The 15,704-nt window shown below is 40.3% G+C and overlaps 1 protein-coding gene across 1 annotated transcript in view; it reads left to right on the top strand.

Annotated features, from left to right (window-relative positions):
• Positions 1-1,600: 1,600 nt before the first annotated feature.
• The window catches only part of LOC147797840 (nicastrin-like), a 51,703-nt gene continuing 37,599 nt past the window's right edge, over positions 1,601-15,704 (top strand). Inside the window, exons 1-3 of the mRNA XM_087142331.1 lie at positions 1,601-1,990; positions 6,011-6,109; positions 12,298-12,421. Coding sequence (XP_086998457.1) covers positions 1,987-1,990; positions 6,011-6,109; positions 12,298-12,421 — 227 coding nt within the window. The 5' untranslated portion in view covers positions 1,601-1,986. The remainder of the gene's footprint in view (positions 1,991-6,010; positions 6,110-12,297; positions 12,422-15,704) is intronic.

Here is a 15,704-nt window from a genome sequence, read left to right as displayed (position 1 = left end):
AGTAACACCGTGTTAATTAACAATGCATTGAAAAATGGGGAGAAGATTTATACCAACCAATCTGAAATTCATCTCTGCTTTTTCAACGATTTTAGCCTCTGCCGATTCCTGCACATTTTTCCACCTGCCGGCACACTCGAGGAACTTCATCCAACTCTTCTTGGAGAAAGGCAAAACCCTCAATTTGGACTCTGAAACGTGCATAATGCTTTTTCAACGATTTTAGCCTCTGCTGATTCCTGCACATTTTTCCACCTGCCGGCACAGTCGAGGAACTTCATCCAACTCTTCTTGGAGAAAGGCAAAACCCTCAATTTGGACTATGAAACGTGCATAATGCACTGTTTTTCACCCGAATCGTCATCCGAGGAGCTCGAGATCTTACTGTCCTATCCTGCTAGTACCTAAAATAACTTACGTACCGCTTCTGCTATTGGTCAAACCATAATGATATACCGTGCCTTGCCATAAAAGTCTCATTGATTGGCCGTGTAAAAAGATGACGTAATTTTTCGTGTCGTGCGTTACTGCACCAAAAACGTGAAAAATTGAAATTTTTGGTGGCGTTTTTTGCTAAAACTGGTGCACGACGGCATTGTGTATTTTATTTTTGAGTTTCCTATCAACAGTCTGAAGAAGTTTCCGTAAAAATTACATAGATCCATGAAGTGCGCCAAGAAAGTGCAAGATAATCGGCCATGCTCCGTGGTGTTTTTTTTTTCAATTCATCAAGAAAAACTGCTCTCTTAAAAAACATTCAAAAATTCGTTCAGTTTATCGCAGAACAGAGTACCGCAAAGTGGAAACATTTCTGCCTCCCTTTACTCCATGAAATTTTGTTATTGACGTAAACCCGAATCTCGGGCCGAATCGCGGGCAACCTTCACGGTGCAGACCACTAATTCAAGTGAGAATTTCTGACCAGCTCATTAGCATTTAAAGTGCCCCCACCCACAGTATCTTTTGAAAAAAGAGATTGTTTGGCCCCCAAAATGGTGAGATTGTGTAAATCGTCGCCAGGATCAACTCCCTGGGTCTTTGAGCTTTCATATGAGGGCAGAAGGGCTGAAAACTACGGGTGAAAAATGGTCCTAAGTGCCCGAGAAAGTTGAGGGTTGCCACTTGAAAAATCGCTGCAATGAGACTTCGGAAATATCACTTTTTTGGGGGTGATTTTGTTTTGTGGGAATAATTAAAAATGTAATTGGTTAACCCACAAAAAATTGAAAAGAAATTGAAAGATAAGTGACCAGACAAGAATTTCATTTGTGTTTCAGAAATCTCAGGGATGTTGGCGTGCGTGCTATTGGGCCCTGAACGGTGCTGATTTTATACTGTTTTCAATGGGGCTTGAATTAGTGGACTGTACCCTTCAGCGCGGCTCAGCCATGTGAGCCAAGGGAAAGCCTCGTGCACGTGTTGGACGATGCCCATGACACACCAATTCCTAAGACGTTAGGCGGGAGGTAGGCGTCAGTCTACTCGCAAAGGGCGTATTCGATAACACTGTGCAGAGTCTGTAGAGCTTGTAGACCCTACATCAGACATGCGGTCGAAAGTGCTGCCGCATATCGTGCACCATTTGGACTGAGAAATTCTCACTTGAATTAGTGGTCTGCCCCACGGACGTCAAGATTTTTTTTATATGACGTCCGTGGTCTGCACCCAGAATCATCGGGTCTGGTATCCAGACTAACACATGCGCTACATGTGCCGTAAATACACCAACAAAACCATACAACACACAGATTGTAATTTGTTCGTGATTCCGGAAGAGTTCTGAGTAACGCCTCCGAGTAACTCGTGCTGATGTTGGTAGGCCTTACGCCTAGTTCAAGTTGTGGGCCTTAGCATAACCTGTTCGTTTTGCTCTGCCTTTCATGTAACTTTAGTACAATTCCGTTTTTGAATCGAACTTTGCAACGATGATTGGATTTGCTTTCAAAGCTGGAAATTATTGTTCTTGCCGTGGCCTTGTTTGTTACCATGGGTGAGTGAAGTCTAATTTTTTCACGTTAACCATGTTAACGTGAAACTTTGACGATCATATTTCCTTCGTATATTTATCCTACATGTACATGTACGCGCTATTAAGACCGTGTAGAGCCTTGTAATTTGAAAATCTGGGGACTTGGTGAATGGGTGTGGACAAATATGGTGGCAGTTTGTTTAGGAACGTACATGTAAAGTAAACTGTATAGCAAACTGATTATAATAATGCCATCAGATTGAGTATCGTGAAAAAGTCCATATCCCTAATGTACATGTATGTCTTGCACTTCTTTGTGGTTTATTGACCTTTGGGGTCTTGATTCGAATTTGATGTGGTTGAATACCAGAGAATAAACATGAAGGAACCTCGAATACCAGGGGGTTAATTCATATACATGTACACAGCATTGTAGATTAATTCACTAACCTTTCACTGGACACTCATTGATGGACACTGTGAAATTGTAACTATCGTGGAAAGTGGGCAGGATGCTGGTTGTTTAGGAAAGCTTTTGGGGTGTGAGAAACAAATTGCATGACCAGTTATGGAGGTTATGGCAGAGTTGGAGAGTTGTAGCACTAGGACAGGATCAGGTGAAACTTTTGTGCATTCATTGTGCTTCCGAGGCTCCAGTGAAGCATAACCTTTACAAGGGTCACATTTGCTCCCAAGGTACAGCACTAAATAAAAAATGTTGGGTTAGCAGGATAAAAAGATCGTTGAGACTGCACTCCTTTGGGGAAACAATATCGGGTAAATTCATTTTACTTTAACCCCTTCTCGGTGGGAATTTCTTTCCGAAAGCCGACTCCAAGAATTCCATCCTCGCTTGGCCACGAAGGCCACCTGCCAAACTGCAAATTCTCTGTTTGTGGCCCAGCGTGCTCTGCACGCTTTGAATTACACGGTGAAAAGGCTCATTGTTCGGTGGCATGCAGCTCTACTCAAGCTTCCACATTCCCGTTGCCTCTTTTCAAAGTGGGGACTATTGTGAAGCTGGTGATTATGATGCAAGTTTGGTCTTTTCATTTCTGGGCTGCACACGAAGACCAATTACCATATACATGTACATAAGGGCCAGGATCTGCCGCCTTTCACCGTGTTCGCTCGAGCTTGGGCCGAGAATAATAGCTGAAAAGTGGGCTCAGGATCTCAATTTTTACGGCGTGTTTTAATGCATCCCGGTTTGAAGGGGTTAAGGGTGATATCCCCAACAAGACAATCCGTCATATTTTTTATATTATGTAATCCAAAGCTTACATTTACAATATTCCCATTCCTGAATATTGAATTTATGTGCCAGTCCAGATAGACTTGTACATGTACAACTTATACAAAGCGTTGGTTTGTTCAATTATAAACTTTACTTTGCCATCACCAATATTTATGCAACAATATTTCATCTTTTTTATGTCTTTAGATATCAAGTATGGGGTAATTCCAGAAATTAAGGGTCCAAAATAGTGACATTTTCATGTCCCTGTTACATGTGACCTTTGTTATTTGATATGGAAATATCACTAGAATTGATAACTAGAACTATTACTACATGTATTTGTTTGACAGGTAGGCCTACATGTGATTAGCATTACTTCATCACTTTTGGAATTTAGGAAAATGTGTTTTTATCTTACAAAAATGTCAGATGTGACAGGGACATGAAATAAAGTGGACCCCTGATTTCTGAAATTACTTTCTGAATAACTAGGATTCTACAAATCTTCTTTTTGTGGCATGTTTGGGCAATCGTTCAAATGTACTACACATACCTGTATGGTTTGTTAATCTTATATCATTTAAATTTGCAAGGCTTTTGTCCAGCATGGAAGATTTGTTTTCTGCTCGGCAAAAATTAATGCAAAAATAGAACAAAAGAAACTGCCTTGCAATGGACATAATAGAAAAGCAGGGAATAGGGATTGCTGACACCACATGAAAGTAGCGGAGCTGGTCATGACGTACATGTACATGTACAATGTACACATATTGGTGGTATACTGTACATGTACAGGTACATGTACATGTAGAAACTGTGTACCGGATTCCTTTCAAGAAAAGTACTAGCACTTTGTTATAACTAATGTCAGTGTTATGTGTTATTTTCCACAATGTCCACTGCTAACTCTGTTGCCAATCTGCTGGATCACATGCAGCACTGTCATGCTCTTCTCCTAAAGTACATGTGTGCATACAATGGGCAACTAAAGTTGCACAGGACTACTTGGCCACCTAAACATTCATTTCTTAGTGTGAGATAAATTACATCGAAATCTCAACTACTTGAACCTCAGAGGAATGCCAGAGATAATCAGTTTTTAATTACAACTTCTTTTGCCCATTCCTGACATATAAACACTGTATACTCAGTGCTTGTCTGTGCAAAATACAATGTACATGTAGATCTTGAAATTGTTCGAGGCAGCCGCTGCTACAGTACTTCTGACTCGGACCAGCCAGCCAACCCTGGCAAGCTCGTTGGTCAGGTGGTTAAGACGTCCTCTGCACCAGTAAGCAGGAGGTTGTGAGTCTGAGTCCCACCTGAGTAAGCTTGTGAATTTTTCACAAACTCGCGGACAAGCACTGAGTATTCATTGTGTATACATGTGTACATGTATGTCACGTAAGGGCGAAAACATATGGTTAAAAATTAACATCTCCCAACGCAAACTACATCTTGAGAGAATGAAGTTATCCAAATTTTTGAGCTGATGAAAGTTCCTGGGTTGTGGAGTTGTAATACATGTACATGTAGGCCTACACTTGTGTACATGTAAAATTAAATCAGCTTGTTTTGCACTGGCAGCGTTTACATGTACATGTAGAGTGTATTTTCTTTTTATTACCTGTATTTGTATTGGTGCATAGTTTTGCTCATAAAATTATCATTTTTTTCTAATTTGTTTTTAAATTCTCTTGATAAGCAAGTAATAGCCCTTGTAAACATTGCATCTTCATTTGACCAATTTTTTTTATATTGCTTGATCTGTTCATGTTTACAGCGTGACATGCATTGTCAGGGCTTGTTTTGGGGGGTTCTTCTTCAGTCATTTGTGGCCATGTCACTTTTGTTTTGTTCTCACATGGCCAATGTAGAGTTCACAATTGGACTGCCTGTACATGGGATACAAATTGGGTCTCAGAACAGGGAGCAGTTAGGCTGTGAATGCTAAAATTTGTTCTACATGTACAATGTAGGTACAGGTGGTTTGGTTGATCATGTTGATGGTGTGTGCATGTAAGTGTTCCTGGTGTGCCGAAATATGGTGCCTTGTGGACACCCAGAAGAATGGGTCGAATATATATAGGTCTCCACAAGGATTTCACGAAACTGATATTGGAAATTGCTCAAAAAGGAAAAATTTTTAATGTATACATGTACTTAAGAATCTGTCGCAAATTAAAGTGTTTCATATAAGGGAAATTCCGTCGAAATTTCAGCCCAGGAGGGTGATTTATGTTGAAATGGGAGCATTTTGAAAACATTGTTTCACGCGCAACCGAATTAGTACTGGAGAACAGAGTCATGTCTCCACAAAGATACAAATTTCGGAAAAAGTGTGCTGAGACTAAACGTTCTTTGAAAAAACAGCTGGCATGTACGGATTGTATGTAAGTTGCATGTGCCGGTGCAAGGTACATGTACCTACCAAGTAGCACTTACATGTACATGTAGACTTTCTTCTATAAATTTATTAGTAAGTTAAATGTACCCGGTATAGAAACGGGTGCTTGCCTAGTATGTCACATTGACATTTACAGGGTTTTGTAGGTTAAATTTGGGTGAGAAATTTTTCCTTGTTAAAGCCAGTCAAGCTACACATTGCCACCTGTCCATGTACATGTAGTCATGCACATACATGTGCCTGTACATGTATGGATGGGTCCATGTACATGTACACGTACTGTACATGTATAGTAACACTGCTGTCTTGATGCTAGGAAACTATGATGAACATGTACATGTATACTGTACTATGAAATATTGATATTTACAACTTGTATATTTTCGGTTTGCAGCTTGTGCAAGAAAGACACGTGACATGATCTACACGGATGTGACTGGTTTTTCTCCATGTGTCAGGAGGTTCAATGCTACTCACCAAATCGGATGCTCCAGTATGTACATACATGTATACACATCACTATCAGTTACTGTTTTCCAGATACTCTCCCCGTACTGCCTGAAACTTAATCAAGTTTTTTTCAGATACATGTATGTACATGTACAGTACATGGACACATAAAATAATGATAACAAGTGTTCCTTATTACACTGTATGTACCATGCAGTACATGTCGAGTTCGGGCGGTCCGTTCTTGACTCGTGTTTCGTGTTCTCGCGCTCGAACGACGGGAACACGACCCAAGAACACTGTTCTTGGAACAAGATCACACACCCTCTCCTGGTCAGGATTTTACAGGAACACACAGAAAAACTCGTGAGATTTGATTTTTGGACAGCCGCAAAAGTATCGATATGGCTTTACAAAGCTGAAGATAATAGAAAGTTTTGCAAAATTAACATTAATAATTTTCCATGACAGAAATGAATTTTTAAATGGAAAATAAGTTAGCCCAGTTATCCAACATTAACTCTCGAAGAATGCACAAGGATGCTGCCATGTTGCATGTTGCTTGCTACAAATAACTACTAGCGTTAATAACCGGTTGTACATTTCTGGCGTTCTAGCGACCGACCTGCGAACAACAAATCGAGCTGTTTGTGAACAAATGAGAACAAGCCGCCCGAACTCGGCTTATGTGTTAACAGGCATGCGTGTGCCCACAATGGGATACACATAAATTTGTCTATGTGACATCTTAAATTTCTTGCCAAAATTTTGAAGCCCAGTCATAATATTGAACATGTTTTAACACCAGATGGACTCAAACACCAGGGTTCTAGCCAAACCAATTTTATTGGTGGGCTCTAAAAATGGGGCTTTCGAGGAATGTCAATCAGTCATTTGGTTTTTAGACCTAACTAATAGTCACAGTGATGAAAAGTTGAGTGTCCAACGGACTGACACAAGTTGAATATACGCCTTTCTCCCGATCGATTGACATAGAAAACTTGCATACATTGCCTGTGCATGTGCATACCAGTGAATACACCAAACACTGAGGAGCTAGGATCAAAATTATGTGGCGTGCGATGTGCGTTGAGTGATCGCTACATGTACTGTACAGGTACGGTACGGTAGGCGTAGGCTAAAAGTGGAAATTATATCGTCTTGTAAACATTTAGAATCAGTGCTTCACCTTTCAAAACACAGAAAAGTGTGAACTTTTATTCAGGAATGTGAACAAAATACACAATATTGGCAATACTTCTACTCAATCTGGGGAAATTCGTGCTAGGCGGCAGAGTTTATTTCGGACCTACATGTACATGTACGCTCCGGCACAAATTTTCAGTGCTGGGCTGGCCTGCCCAGCGCCGCCCACCATGGCTAGAACACTGTCAAACATATACATTTAGCACCCAACCTAGACTCAATGGGCTAGCCTAGGGTTGTGTGTGCATTCCTTCACTAGCCCTGGTTGTGTAGAACATTAACATGATCTGGACTGACTCTTCAGGATTAATAAACATTAAGTGGATCACATGCATATTTCAGAAGCAACATGCTTGCACTCCTGTATTCTGCATGTCACACAAGCATAAATCTGTGGTACACATGAACACATCCACTACATGTATGTAGTCCTAATTTAAATCTTTCAAATAGTAGGATATTTAAACTGCACATTACAACTTAAGGTTGCACAATGTACGTGTATGCAAGGAACCAACATGGCGCGACAAGATCGTACCCATGGGAATGAGGTTGTAACTATGTAACTATTAATTTTAATACTGGTTTCCTAAAATCAATCTCAACATAAAAGACAACCAACGGGCATTTGTGCGTAATTTGAATAGGCCTTGGAATGCTAAAAGTACATGTATCTGCCTGTGGATGTCACAGGATATGAACATTTGTGTAAACCCAAAAATAACTGTCAGGAAAGTAGTGATCAACACCAGCCTGTAGGGGTGTGCATTTGCGGGTATTTTTAGAACCGGGTACCCGTTTTTTGTTAACATCGGGTACCCGGAAAAGAGATCGCCTGATAATGGCATTGCGCACAACCCGGTGGATCATGTGCCCGAAACACGGTTCTTTTTGGTACCTAGGAAGCAAGCAGAACATTGTTCTAAACGTCGGAGATAATCTCTCCTACCTTTTTATCAAACGAAATTGTTACCTTCAGTTTTCAAATTTTGTGTGGGTGTATGAAACAGAAAAACAAATCTTCACGGGAAACGTCAGAAAAAAGAACAGAGCTGCAAACCACGTACATGATATACGCACCTGCAAACGCTCAAAGGAAATGTCCCGGATGCTGCATGACCACGGACACGCGGAACGCATGTGGCGTGCACGAATGGTGAGCGCTGGTCGTGTCACGTGCGGACCAGATCAGTGCTATGTACGTCACGGGTTAAAAGGCTCAAAGTTTTATGTACAAAAATACCACCGTAACTCGAACAATGCCCACACCATTACATCCACTTATTTTGAAGTTTCTGATTCAAAAAACCGCCACCAAAATGCTTCAAACGGCGTTGAAAGAATCGGAAGTCTAGATAAGGTCAGGAGTCATCGCAAGTTCATTTCTTTTCTGACGAGGACCAGCACGTTGCATAAATCAACGTAGCTGCAACTGTGTAATCCTGGCTTTCAAGACACTGAAACTAACCTGATTGCAACGCGGGCCCAATTGTAGTCCCCTTCAGGCAGTCCAATCGCTGACACTGTAGCAGCCATGTGACCGTAAAAAGAAAGGTCATGTGACCACACATAAGGAAGCCCAAGTGAAAAAATAGCAGCGCTCCACGTTGTTAAATGACTAAGTGATACGAAAGTTTTGCCACACGAAGGTACGTACAACGATGAAGTGGTTTAGTTTTATAAATACTTTTTCAGGATAACTCCATTCCCCTGAGGTTCAAATTGTCGAGATTTTAATGCACAAGTACTTCGACAAGTGATATTTGATTGGCCGACTGTATTATGACTTGCACCTGTCAACATTTCCTTTTTTTTTTGAATGAAAAAATACTTGGATTTGAAATGCTTTAGTACATACAGAAAAAATCATTCCTGCTTTTTTGATCAATTCCTCATCCACAGTTCCGCTGAGTCACTGAGGAAATTCAAGTTGCTTTAATTTAAAAATAATTTTGAAACGGAATATTTCTTGGTATAAAAACTTAACTAAAACTGGTTCTCTGACTCTTTGGGTTTGTTAGCGTACATTTAGTGCTTTGATTATAAAAGAGGCCGATCAACCGCACAATTTGTGCGTGATCGCTACTTACTGCACGCCCGGTGTGGAGTCCAGAAGTAGTACCACAGGAATATTACACAATCCGCTCTCGCTTCGTCGTCAATCCCGACATAAAGTAATTTTCATTCATATTGTTTTATTTGACAAAAATACTCTTAATTCAAACAGTAAGCACTACTTATTCTGCATAAAAGTCATTTAGGCCGACAGGGTTTGATAGTTACAAATACAGTCATGCAAGTGTACATCAACAGCGCTCCCCCCTCATAAGACAAAACTCCTTCGGTCTCTTGTTCATATAGGTTTGGTTAAGTCATTTTCCTAGTTCCGGATCGCGAAAATTATTCAGTAAGACTGCAGCTAAAAAATCCTCAAATTCGAGTGAAATATGGTCAGAAGTCAACTTTGTGTTTTGGATATACTTCTTTTTTTTTTCAAAATCTAAGCTTTTATATTTGGATTCACAGGATCGATCGACGAAAGTGATGATGACACCTTTCCTAGTTCTGCATCGGTTTAGGATCGAGACAAAAACGTCTTCACAAATAAAAAGTAACCACACGAAAAATCCATTTTCAGCCAAAACCATTGTAAAAAGTTTCTTTTCTAATAGAGAATCTTTTAATTTTGAGAAAATTAGATGAAAAATAAGAATTCTAATGAATTAAAAAGGTAGAAATTGCGTACGGTTTGACTCGACTTTTAAACTGTACAGTGAGCTATCAACGTTATCCTCCCCGCGCCGCACAGTTGACGAACCCATTACGTCACATACATTTCTGGTGCGCCCGTGTAGTTGAGTTCGCAACGACTTTGCGTGGTAACGCCGCGCGATCCGAGAGTGGGGAAAAGCTTGCAGTTTTCGCTAAATTAACAAAAACGGAAACTCTAAAAAAGTCATTTTGATTAAGCGGACATTAGATGCAAAGGTTTATATGACTATTCAATTTAAAGAAATATTTAAAATCACACGTAGCGAGTGACCTATCGCCCGTGAATTTTAGTGTTTTTTTCGCTCTTGTGAATTAGGAAATTCCGGAACTAGGAAAACGACTTGCGGTGCAATGGGCGGAGTGGGTAAAAAAATTAGCTGTCGATCTCCGAATTCAAGTTTCATGTATGACCGCGGGACCGGATTTTCATCGGCACGGTGGTTTTCCATGAAGTCTGTCCTTCAGTAAGAAATTTCACAGACATTTTATGCAGGAATGTTTGTTCCTAATGTATTTACTTTTTTACGGGTACCCGGCCCGGAAAAATGGAACCGGGTTTTGAAATCGACGGGCGGGTACCCGGCACAGGCCTTCCAGCCTGCCTTTACAGCTACAGGTTTTCTTCAGGGTTGTCTCCCTCAGCCTTGCCCAAACCAATTGGAAACCATGAGGCAGGGCAGCTGTGGGAAGATACTATTTAAAACCCCTTCTTGGCAGGAATTTCTTTCCGAAAGCCGACTCCAAGAATTCCAGCCTCGCTTGGCCACGAAGGCCACCTGCCAAACTGCAAATTCTCGGTTTGTGGCCCAGCGTCACGGTGCTCTGCACGCTTTGAATAACCCAGTGAAAAGGCTGATTGTTCGGTGGCATGCGGCTCTACTCAAGCTTCCACATTCCCGTTGCCTCTTTTCAAAGTGGGGACTATTGTGAAGCTTGTGATTATGATGCAAATTCGGTCTATTCATTTCTGGGCTACACACAAAGACAATTACCATATACACAAGAGCCAGCATCTTTCTTCTTTCACCGTGTTTGCTCGAGTGTGGGCCGAGAATAATAGCTGGAAAGCGGGCTGAGGATCTCAATTTTTACGGCGTGTTTTAACGCGTCCCGGCGTGAAGGGGTTAACCCATAACTGGGGTAGTGGTTCACAAGGCGCCAGGGCATGTCCACCATACCTTTAGGGACCACTTACAGCTCCGAGATCCCTTGCAGTTCAGCGTGGGGTCGCAAGATGCCCAGTGACCATACGTACATGTATACAATACATTTTGCCATGAGGAGGCATTGCAAGAGTCTTCATGGTGGAGAGGCTACATGTACATGTATACATGTACTGGGAGGGGAGACTTACCGGTGCATGTACAGTGTATGCGATCAGCTTCCTTTTCACCCCAGATACATGTACATTTACATGTATGCCAGAATGGCCGGGACTAGCCAGTGGCAGCAGCTGGTGGTAAAGTGTGGGTTATGCATTGCTAACTAATGTGCATGTACAAGTACAGTGTACATACATACACTACTGCACTAGACGTATCACACACACCCTATGGAGATTTCCGCCAACACACATTTTACTAGTCATACCGTTAATTAAGGGAATAAATGTGCATTCAAGACCCATTTAAGTGATCACTCTGGGCAACTGAAAAGAGAGTGTCAACACAGGGATTTAACAGTTCTGCCTGACTTTTTGTCCAAACATTCAGCATAAAACTTTGCGCAAAAATTCTTTATTAACCCTAACCCCCTAGGCTCCTGCACTAGAAAGCATACTGAACCTCACAAAATCCAACAGGTTCATGTACTTGTCTATGTACTTGTGCATGCAGGTTAGTGTACCAAACCTGATAAACTCCAACAGAATGAGCCCGTTGGAGTTTGAGTGATATGGTATGGATGGGTCTATGCAGTATAGGATGACTTGCACTGAACAGTACCAAACCTGACAAAATCAAGCATAGTCCAACAATTGGTACAGCAAGCCAGACACTGCACACAATGAACCCTGTGTGTCCCAACTCACACAGAATCCAACACCATCTCCCTGGGCCTTTCATCCCAAGTCTCACAAAATTCAACAAAGGTACGGTACCAAACCTGCCAAAACCTCACAAAACCTGCTGTTGGAGTATGGCAGGTTTTGGGCAGTTAGGGTTAAAATCCTTACACATCAAATTCAATTCATACTAGTTTTGCTGTTGCTGTTATGGGTTGTTTGATAACTGGTCTACAATGTATGTAATGCAGGTGATTTTCGTGGTAATACTGGCGTGATTCACTACATGGCCAATTCCTCTGATGTTCAGTGGCTGCTTGATGTAGGTCCCCATCAGCCATACATTCTTCTTTTGGAACCACGAGTGTTTGTTCTGTAAGTACAGTATATGTAAATGTTTACCTGTTGCTTGACATTAACTACATGTAATTTGGAAAGTATTCAGCTGCTGAACTGTGTGTGATCAGTTTCAGCTACATGTACTTCTGCACATGCCAAAAGCGTGTAGTAGAGGGTGGAACTATGTAAATGTTTTAGGGGGCCATTTTTTGCATGGGGAGGGAGTCTTGCCTTTTTTTTAATGTGACATTTTATCTAAAGGAAACTAAATGTAGAAAATTAATATACTTCTCAGAAACTGGTAAAACCTTATCTTGGAATTTGATGTTGCAATACTAAGATGCACTGTAAAAGCAGTACATGTATGTTTGAGTGAAGTACACGTAATTTGTACTTGTAATTATTGAATCCATTCACAGCCACAGCTACATGTACTTATGCATGCTACAGCTGGCCAGATCTACATGTAATCAGAGATCTACAGATATCAGATTGGAAGACATTGATTCAAAGTACTTACGTGTACAGTGCATGGCAGTGTTCTCCCTAAATGTAACTGAAAATTATAGCAGGGCAGCACATACATGTAATGCGAGCGTGGAGCTTGAAGCCATTACGGCGTAGGGCCCGGAAAATTTTGAATTCTACATGTACATAAATGCTCTGTGGTGCAATCTGGTTTTCAGCTGTACTGCGAGCAATCAGCGACTATCCCCCATGCTGCACAGTGGATGAACCCATTACGTCACATTCATACATGTACCTGTACATGTACATTTCTGTTATGCCCGTGTAGTTGAGTTCGCACTGTACGTGCATGCACTTGCATTGTAACTTAAACTAAGAAAATTATGCGTTTATTTTTTTTGGCCAATTTACATGTACTACAAAAAAACCGGAAACTCCAATAGTCACTTTTGTTAAAGATACATTAGATGCAAGCGTTCATACATATAGGACTGTTACAGTAAGTACATGTACATGCAAGAAAAAAGGATTTGGAATCACATGTACAAACTGACTTATCACCCTTTATTTTTTGGTCAATTTTTGAGCTCTCGTGAATTTTAACAAACTGTTCTAAAATGTTGAAGTTCCATACGGAAATCTGCCTGGCAAGAAATTTCTTTTCTAGATGTTTTCTGAAACAAAACTTTTGGCCAAGAAGCTTACATTTTCACCTGAATTTGTTTGATAATGTAGAACAAATAAGAAGTACTTTAGAAGCAGAAGAAAAGACATTTTATTTCAAGCAATGTGGATCTAGGAAATATCGAAAACTACATGTACATGAACATGTAGGAAATTGGCTGTATTTTCTTAGGAAAAAACCAACGCATTTGAGGTACATGTATTGATTCTTGACGCTTCAAAATGAAAACGCTGTGACCAGGAGATTGGAACCAGTTTTGCGCTTTTCTACTGTAAACAGCGTCTGGCTTTGATCACCAACGATGCAAAGTGCTTTTCTGTTGTGCTAAATAATGGCAAACTCAACATGTTTGTTCCATAAAGTGCAGTCGACTTCTTTGCATAAATTGTGCAGATGGTGGAGAATAGGGAATATCCAATAGAAAACATAGCAGGCTGATGAGAATTTTAGCAGGGCGGCAAAACTTTGTGGGACGGTCTAAACTTTTGGCAGGGCGGCCTGCCCTGCTACTGTAAAACCCCTCGTGGAGAACACTGCAAGGCATATGCTTCCAAACAGGAACCAAATGGCACTGTACATGTACATACATGTACATGTACATGTATCATTTATCAAGACTGTTAAAAGAGTGACTTTGGTCAATTCAAGGGCTATATGCATCTTCATATATTAGGATAATTAGACAGACTGCATCGAGCATTTTCTTTCTAAGTGCAAATCAAAGGGAGTTGGACTTATTTAAATGTACTATACATGTACATGTACACGTACATACCGTATATACATGTACCGTACATGTACCAGATAACTTAAAGCAAACGTTTCTCAATGGGCCAAATTGGTACATGTATTGCAAAAAGCCAAGGTTTTTCGGGAACAAAGCACATGTGTGAATCAGCATATTTATTTACATGTACGTGTACATGTATTTCATTTTATTTTACCAGGGTAGCCCCATCAGATATCAAAGAACTGCTCTCCCTTTGGGCCCTAGATTAGGTTTTACAAAATACAATGTGTACATTGAAATACATGTAGGCTCATAAACATGATACAGTTTAAATGTACGGTATGTGACATCAAAATATGATATAAAAACCAGGAATTGCAGTATAATATTGATTTAAAAAACAAATATGTAAACTAAAATTTGATAATGAATGCATTAAAACTACATTGTAATTAAATAATGAAAAAGTTGATAAAGCAATCAATTACCCATTTTTAAAAGGGAAATTCTTATATCCATTGGTTCTGAAACCCACAGTTCAGATAAAAATTGTGCACCACTGACTGAATTTACAACCCCTAAAAAACAAACGAAATATTAAATTATTTATTTTGCCCAATAAAGTGTCTCAAAATCCTTAAGATTGTTGGTTAGTTTCACAGCAGAGCCAATTTATTTCCAATAGAGTGAAATGATTTTTTTACTCCAGTGGTGTGGGGTCTAGGAGCCTGAGGACGTACAAGTACATGTACATCTCCGTATATTATTCCCAGCCATGCCAACTGCGTTTCTGATTAAATGTACACGTACGTGTACATGTATCTCATTAGCTCGAATAAACTCACAAGAAAGGTACACGTACATGTGCATACATATGTACATGTATTTCAGAGCATCATTATTAATCCCAACAGTCTGTTTAAGGGACCCAATTAAATCTAGCATACATGTACTTGTACAATTCCCCAGTTGGAAATGTGTAGTCGACACCCAAAAGCATAAAGCTGCGCCAACAGGACAGACCTTTGCACCAGCATGTACATGTACATGTAGTTGTTCCTGAATGAATTTGTACCGGGCATGCGCTCTTAATTGAAATACTGAACTGGCTCAACAAATTGTTGGAAATACACTGTATGGTGATATATTCAAGAACTTCAACCAAGAATGTATGAACTTGACTTTATTGGGAACACTATCTTTTTTATGGTTAGCACTCTCAGCGCTCAATGTTCATCATGTTCTTGTACATGTACTTCCTTGAGGAAGCAGAGGGTGTACTGTCTTGGCTGATTTCAAGGTCAAACAAGGCCTTTTTAGCTTGTTATAGTTGAGCTCTGAAGACAAATGACACTGCGTTCGATTTGGATGCTTCCAAATTTATTTGAACAGATAAAATCAGAGAAAACATGTTTTCCTTTGAGTTCTTTAAGATT

The sequence above is a fragment of the Acanthaster planci genome, linkage group LG10, assembly GCF_054643075.1.
Source record: "Acanthaster planci isolate LZ-2023a linkage group LG10, COTS_SCS, whole genome shotgun sequence".
Classification (NCBI taxonomy): domain Eukaryota; kingdom Metazoa; phylum Echinodermata; class Asteroidea; order Valvatida; family Acanthasteridae; genus Acanthaster; species Acanthaster planci.
Note: the sequence above shows the minus strand (reverse complement) of the source record. Positions and strands in the feature narration are given on the sequence as shown.